We start from the raw sequence: 20,860 nt of genomic DNA, 5'->3' as shown, positions 1-20,860 counted from the left end.
TGCTTAGCTAATTCATGTGCTATAGAGAAACTTCTGTTAAACATTTCTTTTTGTGGTAATCTGTGTGTGCCAGGTTAAATGAGCATCCCATTTCAGAGTTTGTAACATTTATACCACGGTTTTATTGTTTGCAACAGTTGAATGAAAAGTGAACCTTCAATCTGGTTCTGTTTTTTTTCCCAAAACAAACTTTGTCGAATACACTGGTCTACTACTATCAACTATTTTTTTTTAAACTGCTCCGAATTAGACCAAAAGCCTGAATGATACAATATATAAATCGAAATAACTAGCAATGTTTCCCGTTTGAAACCCAGGTCAGGTATAGAGGCGAATAATATATATATATAGTATACAGGATTAAGCAAAACATGGACAATTGTAATAATAACAGACCAATATCATAATTATTTTAGAAAACATACATAAATACAAATGATACATTTTAGTGGTCACTGAGATGCTTTTTTATCATTAGTAAACTAAAGTAAACCCCAATCAAGAATGTCCAGAAGTGTTGTTAGAGAAAATGACAAATTTTGTGTGAATGCATGGAGCACAGCCATAGCATATACACTGTCAAAGTGGCAAAAATGCAGGACAGGAAGTGAACTAAACTAGCAGGTGGTTTAGCATTCTGTACCAATCTCATTCATTCAGTCACTGGCTGTTGACTGTGGTGTCCCACATTATGGTGATAGCTAACTTTTAAAAAAAAATCTTATTGGAGATTTCCATACTGGATTTTCAGTCAAGACCTTGCACTATCGCAGCCGAGTTCGTTAGCAATGTGTACAAGACACACAGAACACACCCAGTTGATAGAGCGCTGTAAAAGCACTTTACTCTTATTTGAATTTAGGATCAGTGGTCCAATACTTAATGGTCCTATGGAGTCACATGGTGTACAATCTTATTTATTCTTTATCACCACATTATCTGTGTAAAGCTGCTTTGAGAAGTGCTAAACAAATAAAAATAAATTGATTGAATTAAACGTTCAAATCCATACGTTCTTGTTTGTTAGAAGTATTGGGACAAAAGTCTTATAAATTAGAATGAGAAAGGAACAGAAATGTTGTATAATTGAGCCTGTGGAGCATGAAGAGGAATATAGCTTAAGCTGTGAAGAATAGAACGAGATTAGCCAAACCGGAAAGGAGCTAAGGATGAGAACACACAAGCTACATGATAAATGCTCGAAGAAAACTGTTGGTTTATTGTCATGCAAATGGGTTTTCATTCAGATTTGGCAGTGGTGTGACAAATAGGGCTGAATATTAGTCAGCAATTGTTGTGAAACTGGGTTAGCATACATGCTAAGCAACACAAAGTGAACAAGGTCACATACAGTATGGGCGTACCGTTACCTCAGGAGGAAACCAGGGTCGTTTTAATTGAACATGCCAATGAAAGCATCATTTGTAAACATATTGTTAGAGGTACTGTGTAACACATTGAAACATCCGTGTTGTAACGTAGTGTTAATGTAAATACAAATACAAATCCAAATCTTAAAATGGATAAAATACAATACATGTACATTGTGTTAGTTGTGTCTATTTAGACGAGTACTTCTCAAAACTGTCCTCACGCACCCCCCAGACAATCCACATTTTTTGCTCTAACGCTGTCTTTTGTGAGCCGGTGAAGAGGGAAATGTAAATTATCTGGAGGGGCTGGAGACCGTCTGAGAACTGGTTTAAAAAACAATGTTTTATACAATAGAAAAAAAAGGACTTCTGAATAGTATCGAGTGGTTTACACATTTATCTAGTGGTACAAAATTGTAGTGTTGGTCAAATTTAGCTAAGAAATAAGAACAAAAATCATTGCAATAAAAACAAGGATTATATAAGGTCTCGAGATGTTTTCTTCAACCGCCTCAAGAGCCTACGTGCATTCCTCTACTGCAATCACCTCTTCCTCATTTTCATCTTCCCCGATCAATTCAACATCCACAGCCTCATCTTGCTCTTTGGCTGGCTCTTCTTCTTTCACAGGCTTTACCACTTTCTCAGGCTCAGGCTCAGCCTTCGAAGCTCCACTGGCCTCTGCCTGCGTTTCCGGACCTGAACTCGCCACTTGGGTTTCCTTGACACAACGCTGCTGACTGACTGACTGGGCCATGTATCCGACCAGCGTCATGTACTCCTGGAAGCTGACTTTTCCATCTTGGTTGGCATCAAGGCCTTGGCGCATATCTTTGATGGCCTCAGAGTTCTCTGTATCCTGTAACATAACGACGCACATTTTTAACACTTCTCAGGTTAAACGTGTCTCTAGAACAATTGAAAACACTAAATAGAATCTTCCGAAGTCTTTATACACCACGTATTCTATCATTCACCATTTCACACTTTTAACTTACAAATTCTAGTGAATCATGACATTTTTTTACAAAGTGCGTTATTATAATGTTTAAGAGAAATTTGAGTTTTCGTGATGATTTTTCAACAGCTTCAGGTCTCACCTGAAACAGGCTTCAGCCAGCACAGATATGTGCAATAGTAAAATGAAAACATATCCAACCTTTCAGTTTCTGTTATCAGTTGATGAAATGGTGAATGATGGGGCTGAATAATTAGTCTGGATTTTCTAGAAAATGACCACAGATCCTAACCGTCAATATGTTCTTCAGCTGGTTCTTCACTAGGCTTTGGAATTCCTTTGCTCCGAGGTTCTCCTTGCCTTTCGCTGACTTCAAGAAGACTGTTACCACTGTCTTGATAGCTGCTTCCATGTTTGATCTAATTTTAGCACAAGCAAGAGAACATTACAATGAAATGCATGAATTATATAAGAGGGGTTATTCATCAAAGGTCATCATTAGGCATGCGGAAGGTTACCAAAAACAGCTTATTTTTATTGATTAGGTACTAAAATTCTAGAAATACAGAAACAAAATAGTTGCTAAGATTATATTTAGTAGACCAATGGCAAAAACGGAGCCTAGAACTGCCCTGAAGTGCTCACTCAGAGGATAAATCTCATAGCTAGTGACTGAACATTATAACTTATATTACCTGCATTTGTAACACAAATGTAATGCTGAGTAAGGACTCTTGACTATGCCAGAGACAGAGCCCTCACTCTAACCCCAAATGTCTTGCAAAATACTACTGTCGAAAAAGATCTGGCATTCGTACACAACATACAGAATGTGCAGCATAAATCCAAGGTCTTCGGCAGCTTGGTACGTGATAAACTCATCTGGTTTAACTTGAAAAGTGAAGTGAGTTCTATGTATGAAGGTCTTAGGCCTGACAGTTGAATGTAGATAAGGGAAAAGAGGAGGGCGCCGCCTCAATGACTCTCTTGATCTCCGATAGGTCATCTGATCTCCTGAAGACCTGACTGCACAGCCGCTTTGTGTTACCTTGAGGGATTACCTGAACCCAAACCATTTTTTTTTCGCTCATTGTATAGCTTGCCAGCTTTAATACACTGGCCATGTGCTCTGTTTACGCATCCATTCACTCTTCTTCTTGGTCTGACATTGTTCACTTTCACTCCATGCCACATATCACTACACGTGTCATAACACTATCATATTTTTCACCAGGCCGTTGTGAAGGAGAGATCGCCAGGGCAAGGAACAATAAAAAAAGAAAGTGATACCACACAGGGACGACAGAAAAACAGTTTGTTAGTTGCAGGAATTCCACGCATGGTTTAGTCACTTAAACATGACGAGTCAAAATCAAATCAAAATGTCAAATCAGAATAATCACAACTTTTAGTTTCTTGACTAATTTGGAAGCATGATTTTTCAGCTTTTCAAGTTCACAATGTCCAGGAAACCTGGCGATTAGGCTAATTAGCAAAGCGAGCACAAGCTGACACACTAGTAGCTTATTAAAGTATTTGGTTTCATAGAGCGGTTGCCAGAATCCTGAACGCACTACCGTGTGAATCTCTTGTGTACAGCACAGGAAACGGAAAGCCTGTCCTTCAAGCTCATGCTATGAAACCCAACCATTTCTGATCATACAAAGCGTGCGAGCCGAGATCTTCCTTTTCGAAAGCTCTAAAGATGCTCACCTGGCTAAAATTCCTCACTAAATACTCGGAAGCATGAGGAGGGCTTTCCCAAGGAACCTTACTTGACTGCCGTCTAATCTCTCACTCCACAGCATGTAGGAATGCAGTTTGTTTGTTACCATAGGGCCTGTGATCACCACATGAGACTTTTATTAAGCCATATTTTAATGCATTTATTTTTTAAATGAAAGCATTCAATGGTGCATGAGGCTGAATTGTATGAGGGTGTGGGAATGTCTCTTCAAGCTGCACATAAACAGCCACCTGACACACTGTGCACCATTTCTGAGATAAGATAAGCCAAAAGGCTGTTCTACTGTATTACATCTACAGCTACTACTGTTCCAGCTCTGGGTGTCTGACCTCTCATGACCTCTGCTTTTGCAGTCTCAGGGTCAGTTGAATAATTAAAGACGCACCCCAGGGTAATCATATACACATTATCTGCCCAAGTTCTGCTTTTTTCTGCCACTTTAGGAGGAGACTTGATCAGTCAGGTCGCTAAGGTATTTTTTTTTTTATCAATGACTAAGAGCTTATAATCAGCATTTAGTCTCGCACGGGGGCGCGCACGCCCAGAAGCGCGTCATTCAATATATGGGTGTCGTTTCTCTGCGAAGCGCGGCAGCACCGATGGAGGTTTGCGTTTCCTCCGAGGGTTGAACGCGATCCGACGAATAAAAAGAAAGAAAAAGTGCAACGCCACGCCATTAAAGATTCACAAGCAGGCACTGGGGCATAAATGCGCGTCGGCGGCGTTGGCGAGTGCGCGCGCGTGTCCGCTCCTGCGCGCTCCTGGAGAAAGTGCTCGCAAGGCGGAATTCCTTAATGTCCTCCATGTGGAAACTCTTGATTCCCAACAGGAAGCGTTTACATACAACCATTCACCCATTTTTTTTGTATTTTGCACGCTAAAACCTGTGGCTGATTAGAGACAAGACTTTTATCATTTCAATATAAACCGGAGTTCTGGATACGAATCGAGTTCTGGCACACGGAACCCACAATGAACATCTGGAAGATCCTGTAGAAGGTCCTGGGTTCTCCCACTGGCACTGTATTCATACATTCTATACAGGAACTGCATTGTTTCTGGTATTGCTACCAGAGGGTTCCTAAGGTTCCTAGTGAGAGTTGCATTTCTTCTGTGTATCACTAGAACATTTCATGATTTGAAAGGTTCAGGAATGACAATATTGGTCAGATCTTTTTGATATTGTTGAAAATAGTTTAGGAAAGAACATGCTGTGAGAAGGTTCTTGGTGTTTGCAGCATATTGAGACAGGCTATTAGGTGTGTGTGTGTGTGTGTGTGTGTGTGAAAGTGTGTGTAGGTGTGTGAGAGAGGTTTTTTTTTCCCCCTGAAGGTTATCAGAGACAGTGTGTAGGAGATACACATAGAGAACATTTCAGCTAACAGCTTCTTATAATCTTAAAGCAGAATAGACTGCCATGATAATAATAATAATAATAATAATACCCTCTGCTGTTTGTCTGCTTTTCTGCAATCATCTACAAGTACAAATTAGTGATTAAAGTGATTTTTCAGGATATAAATACTGAGATTCCTGATCATTGGAATAGAAAATCAAAACCAAAGTCTCATGGTTGAGGAAATTCCTGAGCAAAGCGTTTCTCTTTCTCTTTGGTGTGTACAGTTCGCCATGTTCAACTCCATACCAGCTTCAGAACTTCAGATCATCTACAGGATCACATTTCAACACGAATAATCAACTCTTTTTTTTCTTCATGTGATAAAAGGTAGAACCCGCAGCCCCGGCCCAGTCCCAGGCCAGACCCAGGCCAGACCCGGGCTAGTCCCAGTCCAATCCCGGGCCAGTCTGAGGCCAGTCCCAGTCCTGCACTGGAAGGGCGGATCGGAAACGTGGCGCTTCAAAACCCGCCATCAAAGTGCGCTCTAGAAAACCCGCAAAAATCTGGAAAGAAAGTAACCCAAAAAAAAAACTTTACAAAGTCCACTTACCATGAAACACACCGGTACTCAAGAGTCTAAATGATCTGTCTTTTCTTTTACGCCTCTTTTTTTCCCTCTTCCAGTCTCTTCTTTAACAACGGGAAAAAACTTGTCAAACTCGAACTGCTGGAGACAATCTCTTCCGCGATTTGGTTTTTTCTCTCTCTTTCCTCTCTGTTCACTTTTTCCCTCCCTCCCTGACACAGAGGGCGTGAACACAGGGGGAAAAGGCTGGAGTTGGCAACATATCTACAGGACGAGTAGAATGGGAATGTTGGAAAACTTTCAGGAAGGGAAGAAAAAACCTTTTACAATTATTATTTCATTTCATTAAGTTATTGTGATTTCGTGGATGAGAGCTGTCATGATATTTAATAAGCTGTGTGGAGAAGGGAGGGACTGATTCTGGGATTGTAGAAGGAAGGAGTGTTTATGATAAAGAGAAAGAGAGAGGATTGTGATATGTCCTATAATTTATTCTTCCATGTCCCACATGGTCAAGAAAGACCTTTTTACTGATTTCTTTCTTTTTCTGGAGTCTGGCGTCGTTGGACAAAACTACATCAAAATGTATTTTAAAATAAAATACCAAATACATTTACTTTAAGTGTATCAAAATAAACTACAAAATACAGCACCCACTTTTGAAAATACTAAAAAATACTTTATGAAATATTTTGCGAACCTTCCATCAATTGACCCATTTGATCCGTTCCTTCATCACTATACACTAACTTTGTTGATTTAGTAAACAATGTTTGATAGCAACAGCTTTTCTCTGGTGGATTCAACCAACAAATCTGACATGCAACCAGTTAACAGATCAAATATTCACATATATTTTCCTCTGATCTCCCAGATGATTATTTTTAAAGTAACCAACAGTAAAATGTTTAACAGTTTGCGAAGTAATCATAATTTTTTCCTAATTTAGTTCATTGGCGTTTGGTAACGAAGGGCTAATTTTCCTCAGCAACATCGACTCAATGACAAACACGTCATTCATAAGAAGACGACTGATGGCACCTGCATTCAGAGAAACCAGTTTCTAAGTGATTGATCGTTTAATGGTTGATCATAAATATATTATATAATGTGTCGAGCAGTCATTTACGCAATAGTATGCAAAATCATGATCCTACCAAACAACTACTTCAATTAGGGTACAATATACAACAATAAAATCTGTTAAATAATCAATTAGAAAGCTGGCAGCTGCACCTTTCTGACCATCACCACCTTCTACCCTATGGATCAATTTTTTGTTTTGATTTTAACAAGCCTGGGCACATTACTGAGTAGGCACCAATCAGAGATCACATTTTTATGATGTCATCTTGTAGAACTTCTTACGAATTCTTTAACATTCTTTTAAAACTACAAACATACAAAGTATTTCGATACAAAATTTTAAACCATTTTCATGAACCCTTTCAAATACAGATTACAAAATACTATTTTAGATTTGAAACACATGTATTATTAATAATGCTCATCCCTCAGTTGTGATTTGTTAGTTAAGCACTGCTCAGAAGGTTCTGAGGTAAAATCTCAGCATCCCAATGTGGCAAAGAGAAGAAGCAGAACAGAGAAAAAGTGTGTATGAAAGAGAGGAGAGCGTTTTTTATGCTGAAGTTTGTCCCATAATTCACTGTTCCATTTCCCACATGATCAAGAAAGTCCTTTCCACTGATTTTCCCTCTTTAAAAAGTCTGAAGTGCCACTGAGTCACTGCATAAAAGGTTTTGAATTCAGATCTCCGCATCCCAAAGTAGCCCAGATTGGATCCTTAAACTTCAAACCCTCAATGATATTCTGTCTAAGAGAAGGGACAGATTTATTTTGGTACTGTAGAAGAAAGAACTGTGTAGAAGAGAGAGCTTCTTTTGGTGCTGAAGTTTGCTCCATAATTTATTCTTTCATTCATAATTAATTCATTCGTTCCCACATTATCAGTACTCTTCTACAGATTTCCCTTCTATGAGAAGTCTAGAGTGGCTGAGAGGAAGTTGTGGTTTGTTAGTTAAGGCAATGAGTAACTACACAGAAAGTTCAAATCTCAGCATTACAGAGTAGCCCAGATTGGGTTCTTCAACTTCAAATCCTCAATCCTATTCTGTAAGTGTAAATAACTGTTGACGTATAAAACTTGTGAAAAAGAAATGTAAGTGTATGTCCAAACACATTTCCCACATTTACTATATTATTTCTACAGAGCTCGGTGTTTCGTTTGTGTGTAATCAGGCCTGAGGGTGGCACCACCCTGCTTATGTGTGTGACTGTACCTGTCTGTGTCGGTGTGCACAAACAACAATCATTACTTTGTTATGAGCCTACCTCTTCTGTGAACAAAAGAACCTCCTGCACAAGCCTCAGGGCACATAAGCTGCTTATAGCACAATAAATAAAAAAAGTTTACTAGGTCACATCAGCAGTTTGCCTGCAGGTCAGTCTCTGAAGGTAAACGAAAAAGTTTAATACAAGGGAGTAGCCTTGTTGTGCTTGAGCAAAATCTGCTGTTTTATAAGGCATGTTAATGAACGCTAGTTCGCCTGTTAGCAAGGCTGTGGTGGTGGGTTGGATTTTACCATCGAATACACTCGATTTCTTGAGAATAAGTTTCTTAGCTGTCACAATTCACAGTGACGGAGTATGTAAACAATCCGCTAATTCCTGTTTTTTCTTTTGTGTATTTTCTCTTGGTTACTTTGATTATACACTGCGTGACCCCCTACTGATTTAAGAACGAGAATGAGCCGTATATCCAACATGTATGCAATCTTTTATTACAAGGTCCACAAGGTCAATAAAACCAAGATAAATTTTATGACTTAGTACAACATTGTTTTTCCTGTTTATCGTCGATTGTCTTCATCAATGTTTAACTTACAATCTTTTGTGCTGCAGCTAGAAGGGGAAGGTCTCGCGCTTCTATCTCGGCCGAATCGTTTCCCCCGAGACAATTCGAACGGTTCGCCTGCGAAGTTATTGGCTGAAGCCGCCATGCGCGCTCGCCAGTTTACCAATAAGCTGCCAGAATTCCTGAAACGTCAGTTCACCGTCATTGTTCTCATCCAAGGAGCTCATGAGATGGTCGATCGCAGAAGGATCGCTGGCGTTCTGATGATGATAATAAAAATACAGGTGCTTTTTTTAATTATATGATCAAATACAGTATAGTAATGGCATTTCGTAGCAGTATAAAGGCACTGCATGTTAATTACTGAGTAATTAATGTCAAAATTTCTCATTTAAGCCGACAGTTTGTCAAATATATTACTTATAGGAATACTAAAAACACAGCGATTACATCTTACCTTAACTAGGTTCGGAAGTTGGGACGCCACAAGGGTCTGAAATTCATCTTTGCTCAAGGTGTGTGAGCTGCCATCTTTTCCAGCAAAAGTCTTGAACTGGGCAACGAGGACATTAATGGCAGACTCCATGTCTTGCTGGAATGGGAGTTTTACACTAGACAAAGCAAACATAATGCAAACACGAGCGTTTCTGTAGTTACTGAAAGAATTAATGTTACAATTAATAACACAAAGCCAATGTGCCCTTCAAAAAAAAAAAAAAACAGGTCCAGGTGTTTTCTACCATCTTGTTTAAACAGTGTTAAATTACATGACTGAACAGGTTTCCAAATTACTTTCTGTTTCAAAGCATTTGACAGAATAAGCGTTTGAATAGGTTTGTCAAAAAAAGACGTTATTTACAACAAATAGCTACATCCATTCTTCTGATTCTCCAACCTTCCCCGTACACGAGGGATAACAAATCATTTTCATTTCGCAATCTATTTTTTAAATCATAACTTTAAATAGTAAAAAAAAAGGAAATAAAAAGTAAGAAATAAGAGAATTGGTTTACCTGAAAAGTGGTGGTAGTAGAAGCAGGCAGACTGATATGGCGGTTCATTTTCACCTCCACTTTTATTCCCTGCACCTTAAAGCACAGGTCAGCGGAAAACGCTCGTTTTCCCCAAACAAAATGCAGATTCCACAAAGGTCCTATTATCTGTTTTGGAGATCTTTCCATTGCAAATAAAACACACAATCCGCTTCCATAGTGACACTTTTTTTTAATGGGCAGATTCTAAACATGTACAGAACATAAGCAAACTATAAGCATTTAATAATTAAGTTTTTTTCAATGCAATGGTACAAATGTATAATCTTTTTTATTTTTTTCACTGGTGAAAAATATGAATCATTTTATACATTCATTTCAATGATCTCTAATGCATTGACCGAGTTGAGGTCAGCCATTGAAGGGTCATAAATTAATTTTTTGACATGAAGGAGGTTTAATGGGATTTTGTCCTAAACTGGTCCAATTCAAACAATTTGGCTTTGTAAAAAAAAAAAAAAAAGTCCAGCTTATAATATAATAATTATATAGTGCAAAAAAAAAGTGGACCAAAAATGGACAAAATGATTATCGAATATATAATATATAACCCCCTTGTTTAAGATCCCTGGGAGACTTAATTCGACTCTCAGAATCACATTTAAGCAATAAGCCACAATAAAGGCACATTGTACATATCTGTAAGACGCAGCACGGAGGTTTAGTGAAGGTTACCAGGTTACACGTAATCGGCTCATCAATCAAAAGTGCAAGCATGCAACATATTTGTGAACAGTTCACAACAGAGCTTGAAACCTTTTCACAAGGTCATATGGACATGAGACAGCAAACAGTTTTGACACTTGAGCAGTCTGGGATACTACATGGTATGAGGGGTAAACAGGTATAAAGGTTGCCCGAAGCAAATTCCCTTCACCTTCCTATGTTTAATAATGCAGCCCCGGGCAACGTAACAAAACCGTTATGTCCTGAAGATGATTCGATTTTATTTGCAACACTTTACCGTTAACTACTGCTTTACAGAATAAGCAAGAATCGAGAGGTAGTGCAATACACTAAACACACGGCAGACTTTTCCTGAAATGACTCCAGAAACACACTTTTTACAAACACTACAAGCTTACTGCAGTTAGTACACGTAGCTTGAGGGAAAAAACGGTTTATTTATTTTGTATCGGTCATGTTTTTTTTTTTCTCAGAAGCACACTCCTCCTGGCAGATTAGGGAAAAGAACCGTATGTACGAGGTGGTATCAAACAGTTTCGAGACTAGTTTTGTAACAGGCCAACAGATGGCAGCACAAGGCTGCACGCACAGTCACAGGGAGCACCGACCTTCATAAGTCAGTGTGCTAAAAGACATCTTCCTGTGTACATCGGGAGCTGTGCAACTGGTGCTATTCTGAACAGGTGCGTTACCATGTCCGCGATTTCATCATGGACGGCAAGTTAGAACAAACGACAATGCATTCTGACACTCAGCTCTCCTCACACGCGAGTTTCTCGCTGGAAACAACATGATCTAACTTTCACACCTGCTCAAAGGTCGCAGTGTTGACACCATTGCGGACACGCTTCGAAATGAAGACTTCCAGGACATATTGCAGAAGTGGCAGGAACGCTGGGAGCGCTGTATTCCTGTGCAAGGGGATATTTTGAAGATGATAGTGTGAAAACATAGATAAATAAAGTATTTTTTTGTAAACAGAGTCTCGAAACGTTTTGCTACCACCTTGTATAGTGAGAGCATTGCTCAGCATTATGTGGTATCTTTCATTTAGGTCACGTGACTCCTTCACACTATATTGCAAAGTGCCACAGGACCTCCCTTTCAAACTCTTCCATCTCCTCTTCCAGCACATCATCGTCCATTAGAAGATCCGCAAGGTCCTCCAAGATGTCGGCCATGTTTTTTGCGAACTCGCTGAAAAGCATTTTGTTGTGCCGAAAAATGCCGTTGTGGAAAAACTGGCCGACGAGACGATGGAAAGCCTCCTTATTCTCTGCACCGAGCCCTTGCAACTTGTTCAGGTAGGTATCCAGGAGGCCCTGAAAAGCGGATAGCTTAACATGAACAAGGCCCTCTGCATCAGCACAGCTGGACATGCCCTGGCAGTGTCTAGGGGGATTTCGTTTTTTCCTCAGCTTCTTCTCTTGAAGTTTCCAGAAGTCCTTTGATTCAAAATGCTGGTCTGCTCTATGATCATGTTTCTGCTTGTGGTCTGACCTGGCTTGCAAAGATCTCTCCTGCTTTCTCCTCTCTCTTTCCACCTTTCTCTCAGGCTTCGTTTGCTCCCACTCGTCACGGTATTTCTTCAAGAACTCTTTGTGCTTTTGGACACCGTCACTCCAGCCTTTTTCCCTAGTTTCCGCTCCTTTGTGCTTCCTCCTCCATTCATCTTTCTTGCTTATGTGGTCCACCTGGTCTGATAACCTCTGCTGCATCTCAACCAGCCTTTCTCCTAACCATTTCTTAGGCCAGTCCTGTTTTTTCATCGTTTCCAATCGTGTTTTACTATGTTCCAAGAGAAGCTTTTGTCTTTTGAGCTCATCGTTATTTCCCCACAGTCTGGCAGGCCCTGCTGGACTTTGACCTTCTCCAGCTAAAACAAAAGAAGGTGGGGATAGAAAATATGTAAGAATGCTATGCTTATGTCATACAAATAGCAATAACCAATAAACATTATAATCACTTCACAGAACATTTGCTTCATTTTAACAATATAAAATTGATTCAAACATGGAGGTGGAAGCTGAATGGTTTGGGCTTGTCTTGGAGCAGATATTCCAGGTAAAAGGAACCATCTTAACTGCGACTCATTGGACCAACTTCACCATATATTACATTATGAAGGCCTTGGAGAGACATGTCCTTCAACAGCTACGGACCATGATCAGCCCACATACATATCCACTGCAGTTTGCATACCAACAAAGACTGGGAGTTGAAGACACCATCCTCTACCTGCTAAACCGGATGTACTCACACCTGGATAAACCGGCAAGTACTGTGAGGGTCATGTTCTTTGATATCTCCAGTGCTTTTGACACAATCAAGCCTGGGTGAAAAGCTGACAGCAATGCAGGTTGATTCCCACCTTGTGTCTTGGATAGTAGACTACCTGACTGGAAGACAGCAGTATGTGCATATACAACACTGTGTGTCAGAAAAAGTGATCAGCAACACCGGGCACCAGATGGCACAGTGCTCTTTGCCTTCATCTTTACCGTCTACACCACAGACTTTACCGACCAGACAGAATCGTGCCATCTTCAGAAGTTCTCAGATGACTCTTCGGTAGTGGGATGTACTAGTGACAGTGATGAGAACGAAGTACAGGAGAGTAGAATTTTGTCGAATGATGTGAGGACAACTTTTTGTAGCTAAATTTGGCCAAGACAAAGGTGCTGGTTGTGGACCTGAGAAAGAAGAACTCCTGTCTTCATTCGAGGTGACGGTGTGGAGATAGTGAAGGTTTACAAATACCTTGGGGTTTACATAGACTATAAACTAGAATGGACCAAGAACAGTGAGGTACTCTACATCAAGGGCCAGAGCCACCTCTATTTTTTGAGAACAGGGTTAGGGTTAGGATGTTCAATGAGACCGTTGTGGCCAGTGCTCTCCTGTATGCTGTGACATACTGGGGAAGCAGGCTGAGAGTAGCAGACATCAACAGACTCAACAAACTGATCTGCAAGGTCGGCGATGTTGTTGGGGAGGAGCTGGACTTTTTGACGATAGTGTCTGAAGGGATGATGCTGTCCAAAGTACACCTCCCACCCACTGCATAAAACACTGGCCATTCTGAGGAGTATGTTCAGTGACAGACTCAAACAACCACGATGCACCACAGGAGATCATTTCTGCCTGTGACCATCAAACTATACAACTCCATCCTCCGAGGGTTAAACAGCTGCTCCACGATATATAGATTCTATACGTTATAGATAATATAGATATGGTTATATTGATATGTAATATTTATAGATTTTCATGCCACACTAATATGTTATTGATACCTTGGGCAATTATCTGCAATACTCTCAGTGCAAATTTTTACATTTTCCTATTTGCTGCCATAACAGTCCTGACCAGTCGAGCATTAACAGCATTAATGTCTTCAGCAGTTTGAACTACAGAAGCTCATCTGTTGGATCGGACCACAAAGACCAGCCCTCACTCCCCACGTGCATCAATGAGCCTCGGCCGCCCACAACCCTGTCGCCGGTTCACCACTGTTCCTTCCTTGGACCACTTTTGATAGATACTGACCACTGCAGACCAGGAAACACCACGCAAGAGCTGCAGATTTGGATATGCTCTGACCCTGTCGTCTAGACATCACAATTTGGCCCTTGTCAAACTCGCTCAAATCAATTTTTTCCTGCTTCTAACACATCAACTTTGAGGACAAAATGTTAACTTACTGCCGATTATACTCCAGTTATTTACTTATCCGGTTTATATTGCTCACGGGTCATAATATTATAATTTCATAATAAAATATATATATATTAGGGGTGTAATTTTGTGTAACGGTACCCAAAATCCATGGTTCGGTACATGCCTCGGGTTCTAAGTCACGGTTCGGGTAAATTCCGGAACCGTAAAGGGGAACAAATGCAAAACACTAAATTGCTTGTCATTTTGTTATTAATGCAGTAATTATTAATATTCACATTTGTGATCAACATTTGAACAGTTAACATTTTTAAAACAATTTGAAATAAAATGCCTGTTTAGTTAAATAATATATAAAATAATATTTAATAAAAATGTGCAAAACAAATCGTATTTCCGGTACGGATCGAGTAGCCACAGTGACACTGCGCTAACTTTAGTTTATTTTTTATAACCCTGGCATTGTTGTGTATGTTTTCGAACTACGAGGTGGAGACTAAACAAACTTATTGAACTTGAGGGAACTCAGATTTAAAAGATGTTCCACGTGTAAAAAGGATTGCATTCCAAAAGCCCTGTGTACCGCTATACCCCTTATTTATATAATATAACATATAAGTATGTTATCCTTGTCAGGGTTGTGGTGGATCTGATGCTAACCCCTGGAACACGAGGTGTTAGGCGACAGTGCACCATTCGCAGGACACCGAGCAAACACTCATATATTCATACCATTGCTCAAATTTATAGCCAATTTACGGTGGTCAGACAATCAATCTGCATGGAGAGGTAGAAAAAAACTGCAATAATTTGAATGAAACCTACAGAGTCTATATCAGTAACTCGAGCTCAGGAGATTGCATGTGCGGTGCAACTGTGCCACAGTCGAGGTGTTTTTGACTTCACCTGAATGATGAACTTGACAAATTCAAAATAATGGAAAGGATTAATAAGAGACAAAAATTCATGAACATGTACTGTACCTGTGAGCTGGGTGAGCTCAGAGACCCTAGCTTTAAGTGCCTGTAATTCTTCTTTTAGGCCTGGTAATGCAGACAATTCTTCTTTCATCCTGGCATGCTCTTTGTCGGTGATACCCTTCTCTGCAGCTGCCCTCAACGCCCGGTCCAGTTCTTCCTTTTGTGCCTGGTACAAAAGGAAGCATATCATTTATTATTCTATATCATTTATACATCATTTAATTTATTATTATTTTTTATTTAATGCCTACTTTGTTTTTTCATCCGCTTACATGACAATACGTTTATATTTAAAAGGACAAAAGAACAAACTAGTAATTAATAAAAAAAATAATAAAAAATACACAGACAGATGAGAATGAACCATAATGTAACGAGGGACTGTTATTCCAACCTGTATTTGGGCTTCCAGTATGGAAATCTGCTTGTTTTCTTCAACGAGTTTTTCAAGGAGTTCCTAGAGTGGAACAGATTAGTCGTACTGATTAGACAAACCTGCAAAAGATGCATTTTCCACAGAAACAGCCAACAAGAAGTCAAATCGTATAAAAGCTGAACGTGGTGTCTGCTTGCTACTGTGACAAACAAAGCAGGGTAGAACAGATGAAATATGTAGAAAGGAGTCAACCTGGTCACTTAACTCTGTGCCATCAAAGTCATCTGGAGAGAGAGAGAGAGAGAGAGAGAGAGAGAGAGAGAGAGAGAGAATTAGGATAGAGAAAAGGAAATGAAATAGTAGCAAGTTGCAATAAAATAGATCAATTTGTGTTTTGTTTTGTTTTTTACCTCAAATAACCTCAAATGAATTCATTTCCATATAAAGCATTTCCTTATCGCAAAATAATTATATGCATCCAAATGTTTTCTCCACATGCTCTCAGCAATTCCACTCAGACAAGGCAACTGTTTATCGACTAAACAGTTACATTTAGTTCACAAATACTACTTGATTGCAATGGAAATTAACAGACACAACACAAGCACCTGGTAGTGTTTAGTAGAGTTAGCTTACAGGAAATGGTAGAGGTGGCCCTCTGTCTCTGATCTAGGTCTGAGCTTAAGGAAAAAGTTATAGCTAGTCATAGATCAGCTCTAAAGGGAGGCCTCTACCTGTATGCAAGATTAAACACAAGCTTATACTGCCATCTAGCTGTACCTACCGCCGGCTTGGTCGAAAAAGGTACCTGGAGACGCAACACAATATCATACAATACCTGAAGTTTCAAGTTATTTCTAAAAATCTGGAAATCGAGGCGCACGGATTTCATTGGTCTGGGAAATCAGCGGAACTGAATTTCACAACTTACCAGAGATCAAAAAGGCGCCTAGACACAACAAAGCCAGAGCTCCTATGATCAGGTGATTCATCGATAAACCAGGTTTCTCTTCTTTCCTTTCGGGAAGCCTAAACTCCATTTCCTCCACATCTTCCTCATCCGAGCTCTGTCTCGGCTCCTCAGGGTGGTGCACACGTCGCTGCCGCATTCCACTGTCCTCTCCTCCGTGTTCAATCGGCTCATCGGTACCAACAGGTTCTAAACAAAAAATGAGCATTTGAGAGAATAAAAATGCGCTAGAAAGCAAGAAGATATACTAAGCTGTAATTTCAGACTGTACCTGCCTGCCTTGCAACGTATGTGGATTTATGTTCATCTCGATCAGTTACAAGGTCTTTCTCTTCTAAGACTGAGGAAGCAGGGGTTTCTGGGTAAGGGTTCTCAGCTGCTGGGCTATGAGTAATCTCTGAAGACAGACTGGAAGATGAGATATCAGGGCGAATATCCAACCCAGGGATTGCAGAGGTGTGACTAATGTCCAAAACATCTGCAGTAACATCAGGAAAAGAAGACCGTGGGGGCTCAGGGGAGGGGCTTATTTTAAATTTGGGTTCTAAAGCAGGATCAGTTTCATCTATAGGTTCTGGAACAGGAAACATTTCAGCTATTGGTGCTGAGGAAGGATCAGTTATAATTGTAGGTTTTACAACAGGGTCAATTTCAGTTACAGGTTCTGAGGCAGGACCAATTTCCTGAATAGGTTCTGAAATCGGGAAAATTTCAGTTCCAGATGCTGATGCAGGGCCAATTTCAGCTACTGGTGCTGAGGCAGGTCCGATATCAGATAAAGGCTGAAAGGCAGGACCAATTTCAGCTGTAGGTTTTGATGCAGGGCCAATATTTGTTACACACTCAGGTGTTTCTTCAGCCACAGCTTCAGGAATGAGACAAGCCTCTTCATAGTATGCTTCAAGGAAAGGCTCCTGTGAAAGAAAGAGGGATGACTCTGTAGCTATGCTGAAGGGAACTGCCCCAAGCAGATCATTGTCTGGTGGAGAGGTTGTGATAGTAGCGTGGATGACTGGTGCGCAAATCTCAGGATCGTCCTCAGCACTCGGACCGGACGCCGCTCCCTCACCAAACAGTTCTGGGGAGGTTCCTTGGCACACCTGCAAATAAGACATTTCATATGTGTGTCATGTGTTTTACAAAATCGTATTTTTGATATTCTAGAAGGATATTTTTTATTAAAGAATAACCTGGTGGCCCTCTTCTGACAAGACGGTCTCCTGTGGAGCTTCGCTTTCACTCGGCTTCACCTCGAAAGTGCCTTCTGTGATAAACAGCGATGTAAAGCAATGATGCTAGGTCAAACACTGTTCCGGTAATCTAACTGTGCCTAACTAGAAGGAAAGTAGAAATAAAATTTAAGATGTAACCTGCAACTTCCTCAGTAATGCTTGGTACATCACCAATACTCTCAGTTCCATCATCTACTGGTCCAGCAGTGTCAATGGCAGCCTCCTAAAATATACATTTACATTTACATTTACATTTGTGGCATTTAGCAAACGCCCTTATCCAGAGCGACGTACAAAAGTGCTTTGAGTCTCTAGTAATGAATAAAACTACACTGGTACGCAAGATTATAAACTTAATATAAATATAACTCGAATTCTACAAACTTGGAAAGTGCTAATTTAGGTATTATATACAAAACCTGAATTGTTTGAATAATTTTACATAAATACATAAATACAAAGCAAGACATAAAATATTAAATAAAAAGAAAGATGTATTAAAGTGAGTGCAGAAGGTGTGAAATAACAGTTATCTAATTAGCTAATTGCCAGAAAGCCAATCATGCAGACACAAGTCAAGATCTTCAGTTTATGTCCATTTTAAAACATCAAAATGGGATGATCTCTGTGACTTTTGACCATGGCATGATTGGAGGTATCAGTTTGAATATTTCAGAACCTGCAAATTATATTATAACAGATAATAGACTGACCATTTACCACACACACCCGTCACATTCTACAACAAAAGGTTAGAGTTTTTTAGGTTTGGACCATTTTTATGAAAAATAGACATAAATAAATATAAAGGGCAAATAAATATAAAGGCAAAATTAAAAAAAAATTCCGTTTGGTGTCCTGATGATTTACATAATTTGAAACACCGTACTTACTTTAAAACATTTACAAGTATATTTTGTCTTCATGCTCTAGGTTGAGGTTTCACTTATAAACATACATTTGCATAAAGCATCCTTATCTGTCCATGACCATGTTGATTAGAGTATTAAAAACTTAAAAAGTATTTATTTGAAGTACATTTAGAACAGATAAAAATGTGTGATTAAGTTGTGATTAAATATTTTAATCGATTGACAGCACTAATATATATATATATATATATATATATATATATATATATATATATATGACCAGCTGTCTTATATTGTGTTGGTCCCCTTTAGTCCTGACCCATTGACAACATTAACTCCTTTACAGGCTCATCTGTTGGATCGGACCACACGGACCAGTCTTTGCTCCTCATGTGCATCCATGAGCCTTGTCCACCCATAACCCTATCACCAGTTCACCACTGTTTCTTCATTGAACCACTTTTGATAAATACTATCCACTGCACACCAGGAACAGTCCACAAGAGGTGAACTTTTGGAGATGCTCTGACTCATTCATTTCATTTCCTACTTCTCATCAACTTTGTTGTTCACTCACTGTCTTATATATACTGAAGTAGCTTTAAATTCTTGGGTGTCCATATCTCTGAGGAACTTTCCTGGACCCTCAACACTGGACAAAAAATAAACTATCCTGTGTATTGGGTTTCCATGTTTACCTCAGGAGAAAGAAGAGTCCAGCTGTTAATGGAAGACCCGCTGCTGCCGGTGCTGTTATCCGACATCACTGCCGTGTGGCTGTCTGTTAAATCTGTTAAACAATATATATATATATATATATATATATATAAAATCAAGTTTTAGCCACTTGACAGATGCTGTAAGGTGAGATGCTTTCAAAAATAGAAAATCCACTAGTTAATTTTTTATTAATTAGCAAAATGGAAAAGTGAATGAACATAAGGGAAATCCAGATCAGATCCATATTTAATGTTACCAAATTTTACCCTGAAAAACAGAACAGATTTTATTACTTTACTAGGAAAACTTCTGGTCGTGTCTGGATTTAAAATGGAAGTTGAGAGCTTGTCTTTGGTTTATAGTTGTAGTTGATTTGATGTAGTTTGTTAAACTTTAGGTCTAAAGTATGCGAAAGTGATTGAAAGGCAGAGGAAATCACACAAAATATTCATTTGATTACAATTTCAATTCTTTTTATTTACTTCCCTTTTTTTGTTTTTCAACAATAAACAATTAACGCTTCTATTTTTTGAAAGCATTCTCACTTCATCACCTACATGACTAATACTTTTAACATACAATAATTAAGATATTTTTTCCAGACACAGAAACAACTCAAATTCGTAATTTACGAGCTCAGACTAGGAAAAAACACAAAAACAGAAAAAGGCCACTTAATCACTTTTTCAGCAAAAGTTCAGCAAGTGACGTTCCCACTTCCAAGGTGAGCATTACTTATTATTATTATTAATATTATTACGATTATTATGATTGTTATTATGGTTTGTTATTATTAAGGACCCGGTCGCGGTAGTGACGTAACCCTGAGCGAGAGCGCATGCGCGAACGTCACGAGTCCATAGCATTCTGGGATGTAGTGACACTGGCAGATGGAGGCGCAGGTTCTAATCACAGCAAATGGGCTTACAAATAAACATCATGGCGGCTGACGGGCAGAGAGTTTTAGAAACTGTTTACATACATAATATCAGCAATATGCCATACTGAAATAAAAAAAAAACCCGGATGCACTGCATAAATCCCTGATTCATTTTATAGTATATTTATATGAGTGTTTTATAAGATGGATTATGCGACAGATGACACTGTTTCTCCAAATAGTTAGTATTTCACTGGCAATATGTGGTCGTAATTCGTGAAACTAATTCATTGATTGATTCATGAATAAAATTCCTACAGTCTGTCTACAGCTAACAGATGGAGCCTCACACTGTCCCAGACACGACATCCAAAATGCCGGTTTATTCCAGTCCTCCACGCTCCTACCGTATGTATATGTATGTAGAATCACCTGAATTTGGGTTATTCCTTCTCTCCTTCGTCCGTATTCTTTCCTAAGATCCTTTCGTGTCCAAACTTGGGAAGCTCGGGAATTCCGACTTTGCATCCCGCCT

At 39.4% G+C, this 20,860-nt stretch overlaps 3 protein-coding genes across 4 annotated transcripts; all 3 read right to left on the bottom strand.

Annotated features, from left to right (window-relative positions):
- Positions 1-1,196: 1,196 nt before the first annotated feature.
- s100u (S100 calcium binding protein U) lies at positions 1,197-6,184 on the bottom strand. The gene is made up of 3 exons (XM_046844193.1): positions 6,028-6,184; positions 2,624-2,750; positions 1,197-2,232 (listed from the first exon to the last, which is right to left on the bottom strand). Exons 2-3 carry the CDS (start codon positions 2,741-2,743, stop codon positions 1,894-1,896), a joined length of 459 nt encoding a protein of 152 aa, XP_046700149.1. The 5' UTR covers positions 2,744-2,750; positions 6,028-6,184; the 3' UTR covers positions 1,197-1,893.
- Positions 6,185-8,781: 2,597 nt separating this feature from the next.
- s100a11 (S100 calcium binding protein A11) lies at positions 8,782-10,005 on the bottom strand. Its single transcript, XM_046844218.1, has 3 exons — positions 9,892-10,005; positions 9,336-9,489; positions 8,782-9,138 (listed from the first exon to the last, which is right to left on the bottom strand). Exons 2-3 carry the CDS (start codon positions 9,462-9,464, stop codon positions 9,004-9,006), a joined length of 264 nt encoding a protein of 87 aa, XP_046700174.1. The 5' UTR covers positions 9,465-9,489; positions 9,892-10,005; the 3' UTR covers positions 8,782-9,003.
- An 82-nt stretch (positions 10,006-10,087) lies between these two features.
- On the bottom strand, positions 10,088-20,860 carry pbxip1a (pre-B-cell leukemia homeobox interacting protein 1a). Of its 2 annotated transcripts, XM_046844216.1 has the most exons (11): positions 20,758-20,860; positions 19,424-19,515; positions 17,992-18,076; positions 17,812-17,885; positions 16,893-17,721; positions 16,583-16,810; positions 16,436-16,459; positions 15,904-15,935; positions 15,670-15,732; positions 15,279-15,441; positions 10,088-12,493 (listed from the first exon to the last, which is right to left on the bottom strand). In XM_046844216.1, exons 2-11 carry the CDS (start codon positions 19,487-19,489, stop codon positions 11,691-11,693), a joined length of 2,367 nt encoding a protein of 788 aa, XP_046700172.1. In that variant the 5' UTR covers positions 19,490-19,515; positions 20,758-20,860; the 3' UTR covers positions 10,088-11,690. The 2 variants fall into 2 exon arrangements, with proteins under 2 accessions (XP_046700172.1, XP_046700173.1); XM_046844217.1 differs by lacking the exon at positions 16,436-16,459.

The sequence above is a fragment of the Silurus meridionalis genome, chromosome 29, assembly GCF_014805685.1.
Source record: "Silurus meridionalis isolate SWU-2019-XX chromosome 29, ASM1480568v1, whole genome shotgun sequence".
Classification (NCBI taxonomy): Eukaryota; Metazoa; Chordata; class Actinopteri; order Siluriformes; family Siluridae; genus Silurus; species Silurus meridionalis.
Note: the sequence above shows the minus strand (reverse complement) of the source record. Positions and strands in the feature narration are given on the sequence as shown.